Source organism: Agelaius phoeniceus, chromosome 16 (genome assembly GCF_051311805.1).
Source record: "Agelaius phoeniceus isolate bAgePho1 chromosome 16, bAgePho1.hap1, whole genome shotgun sequence".
NCBI lineage: Eukaryota > Metazoa > Chordata > Aves > Passeriformes > Icteridae > Agelaius > Agelaius phoeniceus.
The window spans coordinates 13,646,816-13,668,118 of NC_135280.1; the positions used below are offsets into that span (position 1 = coordinate 13,646,816).

Here is a 21,303-nt window from a genome sequence, read left to right on the forward strand (position 1 = left end):
ATTAAGGCAGGTGAGAGGAGAAGGGTCACAGCTCTGGGCTGCTCCCATCGCTTCAGCCCCCAGCAGAGGCCAGTGCTTGGCTGCTGCAGGGAAATAGTTTAAAAATTGGGTGGCAGCAGAGCAGACTGAAAGGATGGGAGCTGGGAGAGAAGGATGTAAAGGGAGGATCTTGCTGTTGTCTGCAGCTACCTCAGGGGAGGGCATAGAGAAGACAGCCAGGCTGCTCTCAGACAGGATGAGAGGCAACAGGCACCAGCTGGAAAACAGGAAGTTCTCATTAGCTCTATGGAAAAAATTTTCCCCATGAGGGTGGTCAAACACTGGAACAGGGGCCCAGAGAAGCTGTGGGCCATTCACACCTCCCCAGACAGGGTCCTGAGTGACCTGAGCTAACACCTTTCCTCTGAGCAGAGACCCCTTCCAACCTCTACCTATCTCTAATGCCCAGCTTGGAAAACAAGAATGGGGTTTTGTTCATTTTCCCAGCTCTTTTGAAACCAGTTCAGAATTTATCACTGTGTGAACCCCCACTGCACTGCCCCACTGGTGCAGCAGCCTGGCTTGAGGTACAGAGAGGAAAAACCTCCAGGATTCAGGGCAGGACCTGCAGGACTGCAGCCACACTGGCTGGGTGACAGGGACACACCCTCCACCCCCACCTTAAGGTTCACATACAATAAAAAAGCTCAAGTTTATTTTTAAATACTCTTGTCCCCATCCCATGAAAGAATTGGGTTCAGCCCCTTCTGGGCAGCCTTTTTTCTGATTGCAGTAGCTCACCTTGATGCTCAGGTGCTGGGGCTGCTTTAGACAGGACCTACAGTGGTGTTGATCTGAGTTTTAGATCAGATATGGCTTTTTGCTCTTCCCTACCATCCTGCAGCTGCAGGGCCAGACTCACTGAAGGGATCCAGAAGAAGCTTCCCCAGTGGCTGTTGGAAATTAAATCAGCTGAAGTTCCCAGTTCACCCAGTTGGTGTGGGCAAGTGAAGCTGCTCATGAGAGCCTGCAGCTCTGGGAAAAGCTCCAGCCTCACAGAGGCAGGGGTGAGCTGGCTGTCCCCAAGCCCTGGCATGTCCCAGGGCTCTTGCCTCTTGTTCTGGCCCTGGCATGGCTGGAGGAGCAGTCCCAAACCAGAGCAGGAAACACAGCCCTGTATCTCACTTTCCTGCTGGGTAGCTTTAACCCAGGCCAGGATCCCTGTGTGCAGCCACAGCCAAGCTTGTGGGAGAGGGACTGGAGGGACAAAACAAGCCCAGGGGGACAAGCCTGAGTGTCCTCAGCACCAGCCTCTGGGTGGAACAGGTCCCTGAACCTGCAGCTTGGCCAGCACCTTTCAGTCCTGCTCAACAAGCAAGCTCCCACCCCCAGGCACAAACTGGGAAACATGGAACCCCAGGAACACAGAGGCTGCTTGGTGAGAGCCCTGCTCCAACAGACACTTGGCAATAAGGATATTGGGGCAAGGAAAGAATGAGCTGTGACACAGTGACTGAGTCATTCATTCATGATGATTCCATGTTTACTTGTGATACTTTGCCTTCCCACCTGTCCTTGCTGCTGTGAGAGCAAACAGAATTCCTGGGTGCCCAGGGTCATTCCCTAGGAGCCAGGCCAGCTCCCCTGTGCCCTGGAGCAAGGCCATGCATGCTGTGCCATGGGGACAGGCTCTCGTGGCCGAGTGTCCCGTGCTGGAGAGCACAGGAAGCACTCCCAGCGTCCCCCAGAGTTCTGCCAGCAGTGCCACAGCAGAACCCTCCTGTCCCACTCTGAGGATCCCTGGGAAGGCTGTGAGTGTGGCAGGGCAGGGATCCAGGCTGAGCAAGCATGTGCTGTCCTGCAGCAGCCCCGGAGAGCAGCTGGCACAACCAGGCACCAACGGGGACAACCTGCTGTGTGTCACGTGGCTGGACAGAACTGAAACCACCTCCTGCAGTCTTTAGGCATCCTTTAGACTCTCAGCATGGAGAGCATGGCAGGCTGCCTCCTCTGTGCCAGCAGAGTCACTTGAGGAGCGACTGGAAGACGGAGATGACGGGGTCCTCGTGGCTGGTGACCACCAGCACGCTGCGGAACTTGTCGAACAGCATCAGCAGCTGCGAGCGCCGCATGTTCTCGTTGTACATGATCTCCTCCAAGTGGTGCCGCCCTCGGAAGTAGTGCAGCAGCCTGCAGGGAGCAGAGCAAGGCAGCACGTGGGCCAAAAGCAGCTCAAACTCACACTGCAACCCCCAAGGTCTCCTCTCCCATGGCATGCAAATCACAAGGTTGTTTGGGTTATGTCCCTCATTTGCATGAAAAGGGAATTAAATCATGCCTAGCACAGAAATCCCCTGGAAAAGGTTGGGACTTGCCCACTGTGTGGCTCTGCCAAGGTTCTCCTTGGATCAAGAGGTTTCCCAGTCTGGGGCATTTCCCAAGACTGTCAATTTTCGACTTAGTTATAATTCCAGAAAGTGAACAAACACAAGTGCCAACGAGCCTTGAGAAGTCAGGACATGGCAGATTTATTCTGTGCTCTCTTAGCTAAGCCTACAACTGCCCTTTGTCACAGCTCTCCATCAGGGGCCTTGGTACCTATAGTAGAGGAAATGTATTTGAATATCTGTATAGAGGCTTTGCCCCAGAGGTCCCGGTTGTCCTTGATGGGCTGCAGCTGTAACCAATGAAGATAACTGGGATAAAAGGGGGTGGGTTAGCCAGTCAGGGAGAGCCTTGAAGGAGCCCTGACCTGAGAGAGAACAGCATGCAGAAGAAGGAGTCAGTGAAGATCTGCAGCCATGAGAATATGCCAAAGAGGTATGGACTTTAGAAGTCTGATAATATCATTATGGGACTCTAGAGAAATACTAGAACAACAACAGGTACCTGCACTGCCTTTTAGAATTAAGAGCTATTTTCCCTCACAGCAGCCCTAGGGGCTTTGTAACTACAGGTTCTGCACTCAGGGTTTGGGCAGCTTGGGTTGGGTGGAGCAGTCACAACAGGGAGATGGAAATTTTGGTGCTAGGCACCACAGAGAAGCTGTGGGAGTTACAAATGCCCTGAAGCCCTAGCTCAAACCATGCTGGCTTCTTAAATTCCCTGTTTTCTTTCAACAAAGACAGCAGAGATACCCCTTTGATACAGCCATCAGAAAACCATGGCCCTGCACAGTCAGTCACAGTAGTCCATGACAAACAGCAGAACTCCCCAGAGTTCCCTCTGAGCCATAACACCAAGGCAGCCCCACATGAAGCCTGAGTTCACTGCTCAGCCTCTTGTCTCAACTCCCTCCCAAGTGTCACAGCCGTGCTGTGATTCAAATACTCCCCACTCTGTGAGGGCCCAAAGGCCAGAGTCCCTTCCCAGCTCCACAGCCAGCTGTGCCTGCACGTGTGTTCCACATCACACTCTGTGCTCCAGCAGCCTCTGCTCATGTTCCATTACCCAGCTGCAGCTTCATGCCAGCTGACTGTAAAATGAGTGGAGATTACATGATCTGTTTTCCAATGGATTCATACAGCCCCCGTGCAGGAACTGCCCTCAAAATATTCCCAATACCCACTGGAGCACTCCAGCCTGTTTTGGAGGATGGAGAAAAGCTCCCGCTTTCCCTGCAGGACCAACCCCTGCCTGGCTCCTGCTGCTGCTCAGGCTGGGCATTCCTGTCACCCACCACCCTCACAGGTGACTGGGAAGGAGGCACTGTGCTACAAGGGTCCCTCCATCACATGTCCCACTGCAGAGTTTCCACCTCTAGACCAGTGCCACGTGTGTTTCTCTGCTTCCCAACTTGCCACATCCCTCCTCTCCCCCACAGCTGTCTGTGGGCTCAGAGCAGGATCCTCAGTGGCAGCCTGGGGCTGGGCAGCCCCAGCTCCTCCTGCTGTTCCTCTGCCAGCTCAAGCTGGCACCAGTGTGGAGAAGGTCACTGCTGCCACTCTGTACCTGCAGCACAAGCTCCAGTCTTTGCTGTGTCTGGGCTGTGCCTTTTGCACTGTCTCCCACTGGGTACTGACATGAGGCTCACTGGGCACCCCCTGGGCCAGTGGCACCTGTGTGCACTGAGAAGTGGTCACTCACAGGGACAGTGTCAGTTCTGGGTCTGTCAAAGCCAGACTGTTCCCACAGGTGTGAACAGAAACATTTCTATTTTACAGCTCATCTCACAGTTCACAAAGGGATTTTGGGGATTCCCTATGCCAGGCTCTTGTGCCCATGTGCTCACACCCTGCCTCAGCTCTCTCCCATGCAAATGGTACAACCTGGCTTTCCACAGCAGCACAGACTGAGCAGTTTGCCAATAAATAAATCCATCTTATATTCAGAAAGAGTCTGGATTTGTAACTGGTCAAGACTAAATACTTTCCACTCCAATAAAAGCTAGAGAGGATATTAAAGAATATCACCAAAATGCCAGTTGGAAGACACCCCCAAAGTCTAGCCCAGCATCCTGCTCCAGCAGAAATATTGCTAATGCTGTGGAGCTTTTTCAAACCCTTCCAAGATGGAGATCCCTCCAGATGCTTGGGCAATCTGTCCTGGGCTGCACCACCCTGCTCCCAGGGAGGAGGCTTTCCCAAAAGTCCAACTAGAATCTACAAGGCTGTCCTTGGGGCTCACAGCTCCAGAGAAGGTGGGCACTGCCCTCACCTTTTTGGGCAAGGAACATTTATGGGACACAATCAGCATGAGATGGCACTTCTTGGGGCACCAGCACTGTGCTTGAGTCCCTCTGAAGCTGCACAGCTGCGTCTGCTGACAGATGTGCACATCCAGCTGCAGTGATGGAAGATTATTGCCTTCCATTGCTCATCATTGTTTTCCCCTCCTCAAGTTGCAAGAGCTGCCCCTCCAACAGCACTGTTGGAGTGTTCCTACACACTAAAAAGAAAAGAATTCTCTCAGACTAGCAATTCCAATAGAATTAGTTTGTTTCTGGCCAAGGAGATGTCCCTGCCACAGCACTGCTTGAAACCAGAGCAGAATTGTCCAGAGCTCAGTGCTGCCCATGAGCATTCCTCAGTGAGGGAAGGATCTCACCCCCCAATCTCAGAGCAAAACAAATAAACCCTGAAAGCAGCTCCACACCCATGGCTTGGGAGAGAAGCCATGAGTGAAGCCTCCAGCTTATCCAGCCTTCAAAAGCACTGCTAATGTGCAGTGAGGAAGGCTTGGTGTACAGTACTGAGGATCTAGCTCAAAAAGAACTTGTCTCCTTCTCCTGGATGGACATGCCAGCCCTCCTGTAACTGCAGCTTAGGAAAGAACTTGGATTTAAATTCCCATTCCATGTTAGGAGGGTTAATACAGCCAATGCTGGAGCCAAGCTTTAGTAATTCCTTATTTCCCCTTAAGGCTTCTGCCTTCAAACATGGGCTATGCAGGGCCCTGGCCAGGCACCAGCACTCTGGGCTGTCTGTGTAACAAGGGACAGGCACTCAGAGGCACCAGCACAGGAGAATGTGCCAGGCTGAGCTTTATTGCTGTGCTGGAAATAGCCCATCCCTCTGTGTGCACACACAGCATCCTGGGAAGGGCAAACACCACAGGATATTTGGGGCACCAGCTGTGCATTTCCAGCACTTTGCTCTGAGGCAGCTGTGAGAGCAGAGCTGCTGGCAGGGCTGGAGCAGTACCTGCATGAGGGTAATGAGGGAGATCAGCTCCTGCAGGCAGCTTCACCATGGCTTTTTCTCTTTCATTGAGAGCAACAGATTTACTCACTCATCTCTGATGGTTATGACACAAAAACAGAGGAAAATACACCTACAAGTTGTGGTGTGTAAAACCAAGAGGGTCTGGCATGAACATTCCTACATGTGCACTGCAGCATCTGCCCACAGGACCCATCTGTTTATTGTTTATTTACTGTTTAATCTGTTTGTCCCTCAATCTTGCCTCAGAGCTCTCTGCACTTGTCAATTCAATCTGTAGTAGACTGGAAATTCTGACCTGGTAAGGCCTGGGGATTTGCAAAAGAACCTGGGGCAGCAGCAAACTGCACAACAAACAACACTCAGCTGGTTTCACAAAGAAATCAAATCAGTCATTTCTTGCATCTGCAATTCCCAAGCTTCCAAATGGCTCTTTTACCCAGCTGAGGGTATGAGAGGGGAGCAATCACCACATCCTTTCCTCTCACTAGGATAACAGGCATAAGAATCTGCATCGCCCCTGAACTGGTCCAAGGAGTCCCCCACAAATTCTGTCTTAAGATATTAAATATGATTTTGTTGTTACTTTGCTTCCTCAGTGGTTTTGTAATGACTTTGCTGGTAATAAAGAGAAAAACACTTCAGAGTTCTCAAGTGGCCAATGTTGCCTCCCAGTCAGAGCATAATCTCTGAAGAGTTGCAGAAGATGAAGGACACAAATAATTCAGAGAGCAGTAACTACCCACAAGTTTTGAGAGCTCTGTCAAAGTCCCTCAGCTGTATTCTGCCATAGACAGGAAAGCATCTTCCTGCTATTACAATTTCCCTGGACTACCTCCCTGTATCCATCCTAGGGCAAGAACCAGGTTTTCAGAGAATCACCAACTGAATCCAAAATACAGAACAGCTGCAGTCCTTGCCTCAGGTGGTTTTCTGCCCCACAAGTATGAAAATCAGTGGAAGTTGCATTCCAGTGATGCCACTGAGTTTTGAAATCCTTTGGAAGAAAAAGTATTTCCCCCCCCTCCCTGCTTCCCAGATGGCTGCTTAGGAAGTCATTCTGCTTTTACCACATGCAGAACCACACAGTGCCTGCTTTTGTTGAGTGCAAATGTGTAACAACAAAATGTGTGCTACTGATCACACATCCTAATGCCTTTAGCTTAGCTAAGCTAAGCAGTGAGCTCTCATCACTGCTAAACACACCTTGGGACACTCTGGAAAAGTGTTCAGGCTGGCTCTGTGTCTCATGTTTCCATGGAGTTTACAAACCATAAAATTAAGGAGAGCTGGCTTGGAAATACCAATGGACACAAAATGGCAGCATCAGCATCCCTGGGTCTCTGCCTTGCCTGCTGAGATGGGTGTTTTAGGCTGTGCAGTTTTGTGCCTGCCATGTGTGGACAGTGAAGTCCAGCCCTACTCCCTGATGCTCCCTCACACACCCAGGACTCTTTTGTTACCAAGTGTTCTTGTGCCACCAATATTAGTTTGTATTACAGATGAAATCCAGGAGCAAACCCCAAAGAGTTTCTCCTCCAAATGCCCAGGCTAACAGGATTTGCTCAGACTCCACACCAATCCTTCCATAAAGCAGGAGGATAAGGAACAATGGTTGCATCCTGCCCTGCTGACCTTGCAAACATGCGGAGATCCTCTGGATTTTGGGCAGCTGGGACATTCAGGATGGCTTCCCTCTCGTGCTCCAACAGGCTTGCCAGGAGATTCTCTGTCATCCTCTTATTTAGGGGTGAGTCCCCACCAGGTATCAGCTCAGCACTGGAGTTATCCATGCTAGGGCTTGTCAGAGTCATGTCATCACTGCTGGCTATCAGGACAAGAGAGAGACACACATACACATGAAATTTTTGTATTCCTCAGCATAAGGATGCAAAGTTTATCAATTCAGGCTGTTTCTGTGCAGCCTTTCCAACTAATCCCTCTTCTCTGGAGAGCAGGAGAAAGTGGCTCTCCAAGTGCTCCATGAATCTGCAATTAGTCATATGACAACACAGCGATTTTCTCAATGGGAAATTCAAATGTTTCAACAGAGTCATCAATTTGTGTGGAAAACTGTATTTCTGGAGACCATAAACAGTCCATAAAAAACATTTGAAAAGAGAATTCCCAGACAGCTGTGCTGGAATACCGTGAAGTGGTAACATGAAAAGCCTAACAGCACAGAAGGTGGGAGCAGGCAGAGAGGCCAAGAAGCAATATCCTCTTGTGAGGGAGCCAGAAAAAGCAGATCACAGACTCATCTGACTCACTTTCCAAGATTTCTGCCCTAATTCATGACTCCTGTAAAGCTCAAAGTTGTACAGAGCATCTCTCCCCATATCCAAGCCCAGTGGTGTTCTGAGAAGGCTGCTCAGAACAGCCCAAGCAGGAAAGTTTGGTGATTTCAGCATTAAATCTGACTCATCCTCTCGAAAGAATGCTTTCCTGGAATCACCCTGAAAAACTGGCACTGAGGAGATTAAAGAAATGAGGGGATACAAACAGAAATCAATCATGTGTGAGAACAAAGCCAGCTCTGTGTCTCCTCAGGTGGCTCTAATGGCTCTACAGCCCACAGAAACCAATGCTGCTTGAACAAATTCTCTCATTTTCTTTCTGGCCTGAAAACCAAAATCTGCCAGAGGAACACAGGGGATAATTCTGAGTGCAGCAAGGGAGGACAAAGTTACTTTTAAAAACAAAGAAGTACCTCTCATAAAAATCTTTTACATTAGATGAGAATTTGGCAAATTACAAAGCATTACTTCTTTCTAAAAAGAAGCCCAATAGCCCCTAGAACTTTCACCAGTGTCCAGCTCTAAATTTAGGAAAGGCTGGACCTAATTAGCAAGTACTGCAGCAAGAGGAGATTCTCACTACCAAGGCTTGATGGCCTCAGCAGCACTAAGGGAAGCTCTAGCAGTGAGGTGGAGTCTGAAGAGCAGAGCAAAGTGTGCTCATACTTGGGGAGCCAAAGCTGAGAGCATTGGGGGTGCTCAAACTCCGTCCCCCAACCCTGGCAGTGAAGGGCACGTCCTCGTCCTGGGCTCGGAGCTCCTCCTCCTGCGGGGGCACCATCAGGCACACGTAGGTGTGCAGCTGGATCAGGAGCCGGTGCTGCAGCATCCAGATCACCATCTGGATCAGCTGGGTCTGCAGGGGGACAAACAAGGGGTTAAACACCTGGGAAAGGAGATACAGGAGGAGAACAACACACAGAGGGTACACTCAGTGAGTAAGGAGTCACATGGAAAATGCTTCTAGCCCCACGCTGAGTTTATTTTATGTCTTTTCCAGACACAAAACTTCCTCACACCCAGAGCCTCTGTGGGTGCTTAGGCTGCAGTGGAGCCTTTCATGATCCACATCTTTGTGCAGCACTGACCAGCACAGCCTGAAGGAGCCTGCCCTGCCCCCCCCTCAGCTCCAGACCTGGTTCTGCACAAGGGCCACTAAAATAAATCACCAAAGGGTTAATCCCACATGGTCAGACTGAAGTGCAGGCTCCTCTAGAGAGCCAGAGAGAGGGCAGGGTGATGGGGCAGAGCTGAAGCAACCAGGGGATGTGGCCAGGAGCCCTTTGCTGTCAGGTGGGAAACTGCTGATTAGCCATGGGAGAGCTCTGGAGATCAGAGCCTGACAGGGCTGGGCAGTACAGAAACTGCAGCAGCAGCACAAGCCCTGGCAGGGGACAGCAGCCTGAGCTGCCAGGAGTCCCCTCTCCATGCAGAGTCACCATCCCTCATTTCACCTCCCTCTGCTACACAGGCCAAGCTAATAAAGGCACCTGGGTTTCCAGGCAGGCAGAGACTCAAAAGCAATGAGATGCATTAAACATTGCCCAACACCTGCTGGAGACCTGCACCATGGGCAGAGAGAGGGACAAGGGTTTGGGGGTCTGCTTTCAGAAATCTGGGAGGAGCCTTCAAAATGCATCATTGTGTCTTGATTCCTGCATGAAAAGCCTTTTCATATCACTGCAGGCAACTCTCATAGCAAAGGGCTCAGAACACAATCCCTGACAAGGCTGCTTGGGGATTTCATAGCAACCAGCACTGTTTTGGTGAGACAAACACATGCAGCATGAGCTCAGGCTCAGAAGGAAGCTCTCCCTGCTGCATTAATCATCAGGGTACCCCGCCAAATCCCAATAAAAGCCCCAAACCCAAGTTCATCAGCCCACATAATTTTCCTTTTTCCATAAATCTGGTAATTCTCAGTTCCTCCTCTGCTATCAAATCTCAAAAGAAACCTCTCTGTTTGCAGACAGACCCACACCCTGTCTTTTCAGAGGTTACCACTTCTGGGGGCTCAGTGGATTTTAATCTTAAAACTTTTTATCTGGGATCGCCTTCAAACATCTATTTTTTGGAAAAGCCATAATTAATTTTACATGTTTAACAGAAAATCTACAGAAGAGGAAGGTTGGCAAAAGACACCAAAGACATAATGCTTTGCTAACATCTGAAGCCAGCCTGGAAGAGTGAGGTTTACTCCAGCAATTATGTTGCTGAAATCCTTCCTTCCAGATGCAGGTCTGGATGGAAAGATGGCTCATTTATTTTACTTCAATTTCCAACCTGTTGGCACGCAGCAATGTCTGATTAGCAAATGAAAGAGGTCTGCACGTTTCAGAGCACAAAACAACCCTGGAAAAATCCAAGGAGGCAGGAAGACAGGCTCTACCTGTCTACAGAGCAGTGGGTAGGGCCTGACCCAGACCAGCCTCCCCTGGGCACTCTGGTGGTTCCATGAATTACAAAAATGGCCAATTTCTTGTGCATGGAGAATCTCATCCTGCACGTGCACCATCACCTCCATACCCTCATGGAAATACCTGGAAAGCCACCCTGAGCCAGCAGCTATGGCCCAGTGGAACAAGAAGCCAGGCAGCAGTGGTGTTACAGCTTTACAGCCACAACCTTGTGCAAACAGCCCCAGCCAAACACCTTTGTGCCATCTCTGGGAGGGAGAGCTGGAGATCTGGGGCTACCCTGAGAACCAGAGGAAACTTCTTCCACCCTGAGGTAAACTTGAGCAATCATCCCTAGACCAGAGACTGATGATCCCTGACATTTTTCTGTACAAGCCAAACTTCAGCAGGAATTTGGTACCTCTGAAAACCCAGTCCTAGCAAAAGCCCAAGTGCTGCAGCATCGTGCACTGGCCCCTGCCCATGTGATGAGCTTTGTGCCAGCACTGCAAGTGCCTCACACCATTCCCACTTCCTCCAGGGTTAGACCCATTTCTTACCAAAGGCAGAGGTGTTTCCCAGATCAGCTCTAGCAGAGGCTTTGCACACACATTCTGCTGTCTGTGTTTCTGGACACCAGCACTGCCTTTCCACCCATTGTCCATCTGCTGCTCCCAAGCTGCCATGGAGCTCACCCAGGGCTGCAGGAGCAGAGGTTTCTCTGCACCATGTGTGCTGTGCTGCCTGAAATGCTGCTCCTCCCCACAGGGCCAGGGTTCTCCCTGTGCCTGCTCTCAGGGCACTTCCTTAGAGCTGGGCTCCTTGCTGAAGCCACGTGGGCTGGGAGCAGCTTTCCAGGCAGGGCTGTACTTCATCCCAGGACTGCTTGCCTCAGTCATGCTCTGGCACAGCAGGAACCAGAGCCAGCCTTTTTTGGCTGAAACACCAGGACTGTGATGGAAATATAAAGTGAAACATTTTCTGTTGCTTAATTTAACTACCAATTCAATCTAAATTTTATCCATGTTCCTTTCATGCTTCCTGTCTGCCCGTGCTGCCTCTTTCCAGCCTGCTCAGAGGGGGTCCTGTCTGCTGCAGCAGCCACATCTGGCCTGTTCCTGCTGGCACAGAGCAGCCCAGGCCATTCCCAGAGCAGTGCCAGGGTGCTGTCATGCAAGGCTCTGGTACAATGCCCTGCTCTGTGCTCACTGGCTTCCAAAAACACAGCACTGCACATCAGCCCAGCTGGGCACTTCAGGATGGCCAGAGGAAAGCTCAGCCCCAAGTCTTGGAGGAACAAGATCCAGCATTCCTTATTCTCTGGGGCCATTTGTAAAACTCTTGAGAAATGTGTTACATTTCCTGCAAGGATTTTTCAAGGCTGTTTTCTTTCCCAGGCCTAAAAAATTATGGGTAACTGGGAGCAGCAACAGGTTCAGGAAAGGGAAGGGAAAACAGCAGCCTAGAAGCACTAAATCCCAGTTTGTTTCTCACCATGTGAGGAGACAGTGAAAATACAGCTTGTTTTGCCTACTGAAGCACACAAGCCCCTTTTCTCCAGCCTGGATTATCCAGTTATTTGATACAAATCCTCTTCAAGGTCTGACTGGAGAACTGAGGGCTGCCTTGGCTCAGGATGATGACACCTTCAAAGCCACTGGGGTGCAGGGATGTTTGCTGAAATGTATTACCTTCCTTTAGCATTCAAACCATGCTGTTTCATGGAAAACACATAAGCTATGAAAACTTCTCCCTGTTTTACAGGAAACAGACTCTGCAAACTCCTCCTGATGCAGGATGAAACATTTACTGTCTAATATTGCCATTTTAATCATTAGTTAACAGCTGTGAATTCTCAGTTTAACCATTCCCTCCATTCAGGCCTAGCATGAGATATTCTTTTAACTTACTGTGCTAAACCCCTGCTTTTATACCCATCTTAATCCCACTTCCCTACTTCTGGCAAAAAAGCTGCCTGATGTCTCGCAGCACAGCAGCCCCACGTGCAGCATGGCTCCCTGAAGACACAGCTGCCCATTCAGGGTGTGCAGGCAACTCAGCTCCCCTCCCACTCCATCCCCTGACACATTTTCCTGCCTCATTTTCCATCAGCCCTGCACAAAGCTTGACATGTTTGCAGCAAGCACAAGGCAGAGGCCTCATCTCCCTGTGCCTGACTCCCAGACTGACTGAGACAAAAGTGAAAAGTTAAACAGATTTTGTTCAGCAGCAGCTGTCTTTGCTTTCCCATCTGTTGGGTTTGGTTTTTTTTCCTGCAGTTATCGACATCCCATCAAGGGAGAATAAAAGAACCACAACAATAATGACAATGTGCATTATGATAAAGGAGATGCAGGAAGGAAATGGGATGCCTAATTCACCTGGGAACACTCCTTACAGGTGAGAAGATCCCTCCTGCTAGTCCATGTTTGTTCAAGGCAGGGCACAGAGGTGTTGCAGCTTCTGAAGCAGATAAATTGGCTGAGGTTACAGTGCAGAGGAGGGGAAGCCACAATCATCATCCCTAACTCTTGGTTTGCAAAGCACCTTGTGCACAGTAGCTGGGTAAAGAAATTTGATGCTGGATAAAGAAATCCTTATCCTGAACAGCAGGTCAAAGCCTCCCCCTGCAGCAGCAGCAGTGCCTGGGACAGATCCTGCCAGTGAACAGTGCTGACCTGAAGGCTTTGGGTCACCAGGTGCTCCTGTGCTTTCCCAGGAGGTTTGGAAGGGGTGCAGAGCCCAGTGAGCAGCCCCAGAGCTGCAGCCCAGCGTGCCCTGCACTCACAGCAAGGCTGTGACACTCACAGGAGGAGGAGAGCACAGGGGCACGAGCCCACAGCCACAGGCAGCAGAACAAGGACAGCTTCTTTGGGCTCAGGGCAGGGGAGATGCAAAGTGCTCCTCTTCCAGCAAAAACACCACAAGGCAAGGTGAGTTCCCTTTGGTGTGAGCTCACACATCTCCCCACCCTGTGGCTGCACCCTGCTGAGATCCAGGACAAACCCAGGCACTGCAGCAAGGCCTGGTGACAAAGTCACAATGGAGCTAAGGGACAACTCCCTGTGAAATGAGGAGAACAGCTTCTGCTTCCCTCACCCCCCAGCTGCACAGCTCTGCAGAAATCACCTCCCTCCCTCTGTGCCAGCCCTGCAGCTCACTGGATGTGCCCAGGTGAATTCCACCTGCTCACCTGGCAGAACCCTTCTGCAGCTGGAACAGGTTAAATGAACAGAGGCCAGAGCTCTAGGAAAGGGAAGAGGGAAGGGAGGAAGGCTCACATGTGCACACACCTGGGAGGGGGAAGGAAGAGCAGGGCCTCAGCTCAACAGCACCGAGATCTCTTGAGGTCAGCTGAGCTGGGGGCATGGGCTCATCCTCACCCTGCTGCTGTCCCAGGGAATCCAAGGGAAACACAGAGAAAGGGAAGCAGCAGGAAGCACTGCAAGGATACCAAAACCTCAACTAACAGGTGCACACTGACCTGGGTTCCACTGCAATAACTGCTCCTCACCTCAGGCAAGAAAAGAGATCAGGATGACACAACCAAGACTTCCAGTCTGTGGCACAGGGCACACTGAGAGCACTGGCAGGCCTGGCACACACCTCTCACCTGACACCTCCCACCTACCTGACAGGCAGACAGCAACAGCAGCACACAGCCATGCACTCCCAAGGCAGCCCTGTCCTTCATCAGGTTGTTCACATCTCCTACCAGCCCAAAAATACCACAGCACACCAAGTAGAAAAATGAGTGTCACTTTTTTTCATCTACCCAAAGGAAGAGAGGAATTCCACTCATGTAATGGTAATTGAACAAAAATAACTTTGTCCCCTTTCAAATCAAGCAATATTTTTGTATAAAAACAGGAAGGGCTCTGAGAGCTCTCCTATTTCCTATGGAGGGCTTTATTAATGCCTTCTGTATTCTTTACCCATCCCAAAAGCAGGGAGCCAATCCCATGCTTAAGAGAAGAATCAAATGGGATGGATGCCATGGATGCCACGAGGCCACAGCAGTTTCTGAGGTTCACCCCCTGCCACAGCACTGCCCCTCAGCACAGTGACCTTCAGGAGCACAAACAGTGCCCTCAGCCTGATGAAAAGCATGAGATAACAGAAAACCACTGGAAATCTTTAAAGCTAAAAAACCTCACATCCCCTCCTGTGCACACAAAGAACAAAACTACAGAGGGAAGTCCCACCTTTGCTATTTTTTTTCAAAGGCAAAGTGAGTACATTTTGACAATATTTACAGTTCAGAGTACAACATCTTTTATCACAGCACAGTGGAACAAAAACCCACCCACATTTCATTAGATTAATTGCTGTATTGATTAGATCTTTTGTAATTACAACTGGAGCCTGAGCACTTCAGGGCAAGGATTGGAGTCACGTCTCTTAAAAGACTGAAAAATGAAAAAATAACACAAGAAATCCTACATAGGTAAATCAGAGTAGAAGAAAATGTACTGACTGTACATAAAAACTTGCTCTAATCTAAACTCCCCTAAGAACTGCCACACTTTGCTTTATCAAAAAGCCACAACTTTTCCCAGCATCATCCTCCACCCTTCCAATAAGGCTGAAAGGAGGATGAAAGCTGTGCTGGTGATCCTTAGGACCCCACCACACACAGGTGAGCAGCAGGGGGAAGGTACACACTCTAAAAAACACTTGAGCACTCCATCAGCTCTGGTAAGCATTTACTGCACCCTTGTTTCAAGGCATAACTGCAGCAGTAAGTGACAGACACTTATTTATGTATTTTAAACAAAAGTAGGGCGTCTGAGAACAACCAGAACTATTGAAGGAGAAGTATTAAGGCAAGTAATTAATTTTAAAAGGATTACTGAGAATGTCTCCTGAAGCTACTGCAGCTATAATAAAATTAATGCTATGACTTCAGCTTCAATTTTCAGGATACTTATTTGTCTGTAACTAGAGTGGAGTCCTGCTCTTCCCCTGCCTCCCAAGGTTGCAGCTGACCAGTACATGCTACTGGAATTAGACTTACATCATTACTTATTTTTATCTCTGATCATCATCTCTGTGAACCTGTAATTACAGCCAATTCTTCCCTCCCAGCTGTGCTGGAGTGCACAGGTGATGATAATCTCTATATCTGAGCAGGGGCTAAAGCCATGGAGCCACCAGGGCACCCAAGTCTGAAGGCCAGCAACAAACACCAGGAGAAGGCAGCCAAAGAACTCTGCCTGTGCTTCCTCAGCCACACTGAGGCACAGCCTCAGTCCAGGCTCCTCCATCTGGGAACAGAGCAGAGTCAGCCAGGAGACCTCACATTATTGAGCTCCTTCCTGTGTTCCACCAGTTCCCAGAAACGCCACAAGCCATGATCGATGCACAAGCAAAACAGCTCACAAATCCCAAATCCATATTTTATTAACACAGTTCTTTGCTTTCAGAAGCTAATGCAGTGACACATGGACTTCTGCTGACCCCATGCTGAGCCTACTTCCTCCAAAAGCCTTTTAACAATTCCACTTTTACAGCAAAACCAAGTGAACAGACAGATTGCTTTTAAAAACAGATTGTGAGCTTGGAGCAGATGGAATAGAATGAAATCAAATGTGATTGTGAGGAATCCACAAACTTAATTCAGCCCTACCAACTGGTAACAGCTTGGGACAGACCAAATGGGGTTTCAGTTATCACACCATGAAAAGAAGCATTCTAATATTTCTTTTAGGACTGTGCTTTTCCAGCACAGAGCATCCTCTCACCTTGAACATCCCCACAGCTTTTTGGCACCAGGACATGAAACAACAAATCATAAAGCTGGAAACACAGCAACTGGGAACTTGTAAATGTGCAACAGCAGGTTCCTGAGCCAGTGCTCCAGGAGCAACACCATCCCTGTGGGCAGCAGGACAAGGAGCCCTGGGCAGTGCCCAGCAGTGCCCAAGGAGCCCTGGGCAGTGCCCAGCAGTGCCCAAGGAGCCCAGGGCAGTGCCCAGCAGTGCCCAAGGAGCCCAGGGCAGTGCTCCAGGAGCAGCAGCATCCCTGTGGGCAGCAGAACAAGGAGCCCTGGGCACTGCCCAGCAGTGCTCCAGGAGCAGCAGAACAAGGAGCCCAGGGCAGTGCCCAGCAGTGCCCAAGGAGCCCAGGGCAGTGCCCAGCAGTGCCCAAGGAGCCCAGGGCAGTGCCCAGCAGTGCTCCAGGAGCAGCAGAACAAGGAGCCCTGGGCACTGCCCAGCAGTGCCCAAGGAGCTCAGGGCAGTGCCCAGTAGTGCCCAGCAGTGCCCAAGGAGCCCAGGGCAGTGCCCAGCAGTGCCCAGGGCAGTCCCCAGCTCAGTCCCCAGCTCACCTCTTGCATGGGTGGTGCCAGCGGGTTCTTGAACTCGGCCAGGGACACCGGGAGGGAGAACTTGGCCAGCATGGAGGGCAGGTTGTGACCCCGGAACTGACAGGAGAAGGCATCTGCCAGGGGAGAGTACCTGCAGCAGAGAGGCAAAGGCACAGATCAGCTCTGCAGTGCTGTCAGGGTAACTGGGATCCCATTGCAGAAGTGCCAATTCCCCAGGGTAATATTGCCTGTGATCCAGAAAACCCCAAGCATAGCTGATGGCATGTTGTGTCCTGCAGAAGGCAGCCAGGAGCTCATGCACTTTCACCTCAGCCTTACATTCAAGGCATGAAGGGAATCCAGAGGAGAAAAATGAAAGGGATAAAATTCCAGACCTGTGCAGCCTCTGGTGAAAGGGACAGAGCTTGGGCAGGGCTGGGCAGGATACACACTCGACCTCTGAATGTGCCAACTGCAGCTGCAGATGTGGCTGTGCCCCCTCCCTGTGCTGACAGGTCAAGAAATATGACTGAAGTGAAGGATAGACAAGTTAAATATCAGGAAAGCTGTCTGTCTTAGCATTTCCATCTCCAAAGGTCTTCAGGAACAGCACTGCCATATTTGACACAGGCACAGTTGTTGCTGAATGACCTCAAGGTCCCTTCCAGCCCTATTTTTATACTTCCATCACCAAAGTTTTGATTTAAAACAATTTTCCTATAACTGAGTTCCAACACAGAGTCTAAAAGCATCTCAAAATCCAACAGAGGAAGGGTTGCCAATCTTCAGCAGAGCAAAAATACCCACCCCTGCCTCCACATCTTCCTTGCAGTGGCTCTGCCTCTCTCCAAATGGCCATGGTGCCTTCTGTCTGTGACAAGGCACACAGCATGGAATGGCAACATGTGAAACAACACAATGGCAACTTTTCCTACTTTTGATTCATGTCAGAGAGCCCTATAAACCACTCCTTTAACTTAATCATAAAGTATTTTGGTTTGTAAATGTTCCCATATTGGACATTCAGTGAGCAGGACTACTAAAAATACTGACAGCAGCTCCACAGGGTAAATATTGCTTCCAGCACCACAGAGGAATATTGATCTGCTCTGCTGCTCCTCCCTGCCCACACTGGCTGTGCAAGTCCAGGCTCATGTAATGGTTTGTGTTGCACAGTCTCAACCAATTCATGAAGAAAGATCCCACTCTGTATCAGTCAGGGAAGGAAAGTGCATCTGCACTCCTCAGCCCTGGGCTGCCACCAACACATTTTCCTTCTACTTACAGGCAGACACTGGCATTTGGAGAAAGCATGTAGACATTGTTTTCACAAAGAGGATAAATAATAATTGCTTTGCCCCAGTAAACAAGATGTGCTGCAAGCTGGAAAACCTGTATGGAGAAAACAGGGAAAAATTAGGGGAGCAAAATCAATATACAAACTCTCAGCAAGTGTTGCATACAACAAAAAAGTCTTATTTGAGTTGAAATGAAAGAAAAATGTTCCATCCTTTCACCCAGCCTTCAGAATAAATTCATGGTTTACTATAACATGTGGCAGATCAAAAAGCATTTGACAAGGTTATGAATTTCCAGAGATTCGCTTCACATTTCTAAGCAACTTAGTATTTCCTGCCTCAAAGGAATTCCTCCAAACTGTATCAATACAAGTTAAGTTTATTTTCATGCCCCCCAAAAACTATTTCTCTTTATGCACAAAATGCATTGTTATACATGAAAAATAAAACAAAAGAATCAGCTCCTACTATGACAAAAACATAAAGGAAACCAACACTGCCTTTTTACTGCACAGAGGTATTTCAGTAATGAGCTACATAAAGTATTTTAATGTGTTAAACAAGTCAGTGGTTGCTAATGGCTCTGGAAAAGCCACATAAATAGTGTCTACAAGACATAAAATCCAGCCTGTATCATTAGATGCATTTAACTGTGCTTTTTTGTGGAGAACAAAACTACAGAAGCAGTAGGGAATTTCCAGAGTTCATCCCATAGCCAAGTAACACCACAGAGCACTGCAGGCAGACCTGGAGTTTTATTACAAAGCAGGACCTTTCCCTTGGAACAGGAGAAGGCCCTGCCCTATGACCAGGAGAACATGTGATGATGAGCTGTGTTTCCCCTGTCACACAGAGCACAGGTTGTGTCCCTGGGTCTGGATCGACCCTTAGGAGCCTGGAGCAGCCCTTCCCTCACTGGGATCATCTCATGTAATCATCCCAAATGATCACAGTCGTCCACAGGGGTCTCTCAGTGGCCTCACAACTCATGTGAGAGCCAGAGTCTCATCGCTCCACTGGCACAAACTTCCCTTTCCAAGGGCTCATCACATCACCTTCAGCAGTTCAGATTTGAGAGCTGGTTGTCACTACTGGAAGGGCATTTGGAAAGAGCTGCTGGCTTGGGGAGACTGGCTCCAAATCTGTGCCCAAGCCTAAAATAAATCTTCTTCCCATGACTGCCAAGTCTGTGCACTAATGGATTAAGGGAAATGGATGGGAAGGTTTGTACAGGCATTCACAAGCCTTTGGTAGAAAAGATCTTGGCAGCTCCAGGGGTATTTGGCCACAGCAGCTGTAAACCTGCACCTGCATTTTGGGTGCTTCATTTGCATGTAGACATCACTGAACAGGACCAAGAGAGGCCACTGTGGTGTCAGTCAGGAGTACAACCTGCTCTGGTTTTAACTACCAAACAGGAGACACAGAGCAGACAGAGCCACTGCCCTCAGAGGGACACAGGGACAGGTCCTGAGGCAACACACATAAGGAGAACAATGGGAAATTCCCCTTAGATAAGGGGAAAGGTTTCACTCTGATGCTGGTCAGGTGCTGGACCAGAGAGGCTGTGGGAGGCAGCCCTCACAATGAGGTGCTCACAATTTGAAGAGAAGTTTTTCATCAGCCTGTTTTAATGGACTTGTCCTGAGCAGTGGTGAGGACCAGAGAGCCCTGGGATGGGGACCAGACACCCCTGGGATGGGGACTAGAGAGCCCCAGGATGGGGACCAGAGACACTTGGGATGGGGACCAGAGACACCTGGGGATGGGGACCAGAGAGCCCTGGGGATGGGGACCAGACACCCCTGGGATGGGGACTAGAGACACCTGGAATAGGGACTAGAGAGCCCTGGGGATGGGGACCAGACACCCCTGGGATGGGGACTAGAGACACCTGGAATAGGGACTAGAGAGCCCTGGGGATGGGGACCAGAGACACCTGGGATGGGGACCAGAGAGCCCTGGGAATGGGGACCAGAGAGCCCTGGGGATGGAAACCAGAGAGCCCTGGGAATGGGGACCAGAGACACCTGGGGATGGGGACCAGAGAGCCCTGGGATGGGGACTGGAGACCCCCAGGATGGGGACTGGAGACCCCCAGGATGGGGACTCCCATCTGAGACAGGATGTGGCTGCAGGGCTGCCCAGCACTGTCCCTGCACCCCTGCCCTTTGTTTCTCCAGCCTCTCCCCAGGCTCCAGGGCTGGCACCTTCTCCCTGCTCTCTGCTCACACCAGGAGCTGCCATGCTCCAGCCCCACACGAGCCCAGGGGCACACAGGAGAAAACACCTCGTGATTTAAAAAGCTCTCAGCAGCTGCTGACAGCTCCCCATACCTGCAGCAATGCCAAGTCAGCATCTTGAGCCAGTTGCTGCAAATTCTTCACAGCAGAGGTAGTTTTAATTACTCTCACCAGGGCAGGAGAGCAGTCCAACGGGAGCTCATTAAGCAATGACTTCTCATCATTTAAAAGTAATAAGGCATGGTAAGGCCTGCAGAAAAATAGAATACATTTGCACAGTAAACTGCAGCTTTTCCTGAAGGCTTTGTTATTTCTACACCATGATACCTGGGGTCAATGTAATGGTAAAAAAAGAATTTCTAATATCATCCTTTTGCTCTAACTGGGTTCAAAATCAGCTTATTTTTATGTTACAGCATAAGAGGCTCCCTGTGAAAAGGAGACAGAGGGTTATATGGTAACTGGATACCCCAGTGACAAAGGAAAAAAGACTGCACTGCATTGGCACACAATTGAGAACAAGTCTGAAAACTGCTCATCTGCAATACTGAAATACAGAATGGAGTAGAAGAAAGGAAGAAAGCAGAAGTTAATTACTTTTGCAGGTAAGCAAACACAGGAAATAAGGTATCACAGGACCTGGGCTCTCTTTCCTCCAAAAGCAGAATTACTTCTGGGCCAACAGATTAAAATGAACACATAATTCCTGGCTGCAAACAGTGCAGGCCACTTCTGCAGCATCCCCTCAGTACAACCACCTAAAGAGAACACCAAGGCTGTGGCTTCCAACCACCATGAATCCAGCAGCCCCACAGAGCCACAGCAGCAGCTCCAGGGACAACCTGGGGACAGTGTGGCTGGACAGTGCTCAGGCAGAAAGGACCTGGGGGTGCTGGTTGACAGCAGCTGGACATGAGCCAGCAGAGTGCCCTGGGGGCCAAGAAGGCCAATGGCTCCTGGCCTGGGTCAGGAATGGTGAGGCCAGCAGGAGCAGGGAGCTCATTCTGCCCCTGTGCTCAGCACTGCTGAGGGCACACCCTGAGAGCTGTGCCCAGCTCTGGGCCCTCAGCTTGGGAAGGACCTTGGGACACTGAGCACATCCAGAGGGGGCTGGAGAGGGGCT

The 21,303-nt window shown here is 49.9% G+C and overlaps 1 protein-coding gene and 1 long non-coding RNA gene across 11 annotated transcripts in view; one reads left to right on the forward strand and one right to left on the reverse strand.

The window, feature by feature from the left end:
* Positions 1-1,492: 1,492 nt before the first annotated feature.
* The window catches only part of NPRL3 (NPR3 like, GATOR1 complex subunit), a 43,754-nt gene continuing 23,943 nt past the window's right edge, over positions 1,493-21,303 (reverse strand). For 7 of the 10 annotated variants that reach the window (XM_077187059.1, XM_054643743.2, XM_054643742.2 and 4 more), the window contains 6 exons: positions 20,274-20,430; positions 17,925-18,031; positions 16,661-16,790; positions 8,603-8,792; positions 7,275-7,467; positions 1,493-2,169 (listed from right to left, as the gene is read on the reverse strand). In XM_077187059.1, the coding sequence (XP_077043174.1) occupies positions 2,004-2,169; positions 7,275-7,467; positions 8,603-8,792; positions 16,661-16,790; positions 17,925-18,031; positions 20,274-20,430 (943 nt within the window). In that variant the 3' untranslated portion in view covers positions 1,493-2,003. The other 3 variants (XM_077187060.1, XM_054643747.2, XM_077187062.1) reach the window with 3 other exon arrangements.
* Positions 10,423-21,285, forward strand: LOC143695377 (uncharacterized). Its single transcript, XR_013184512.1, has 3 exons — positions 10,423-10,666; positions 12,612-12,732; positions 20,597-21,285. It is a non-coding gene; the product is annotated as an uncharacterized LOC143695377 (long non-coding RNA).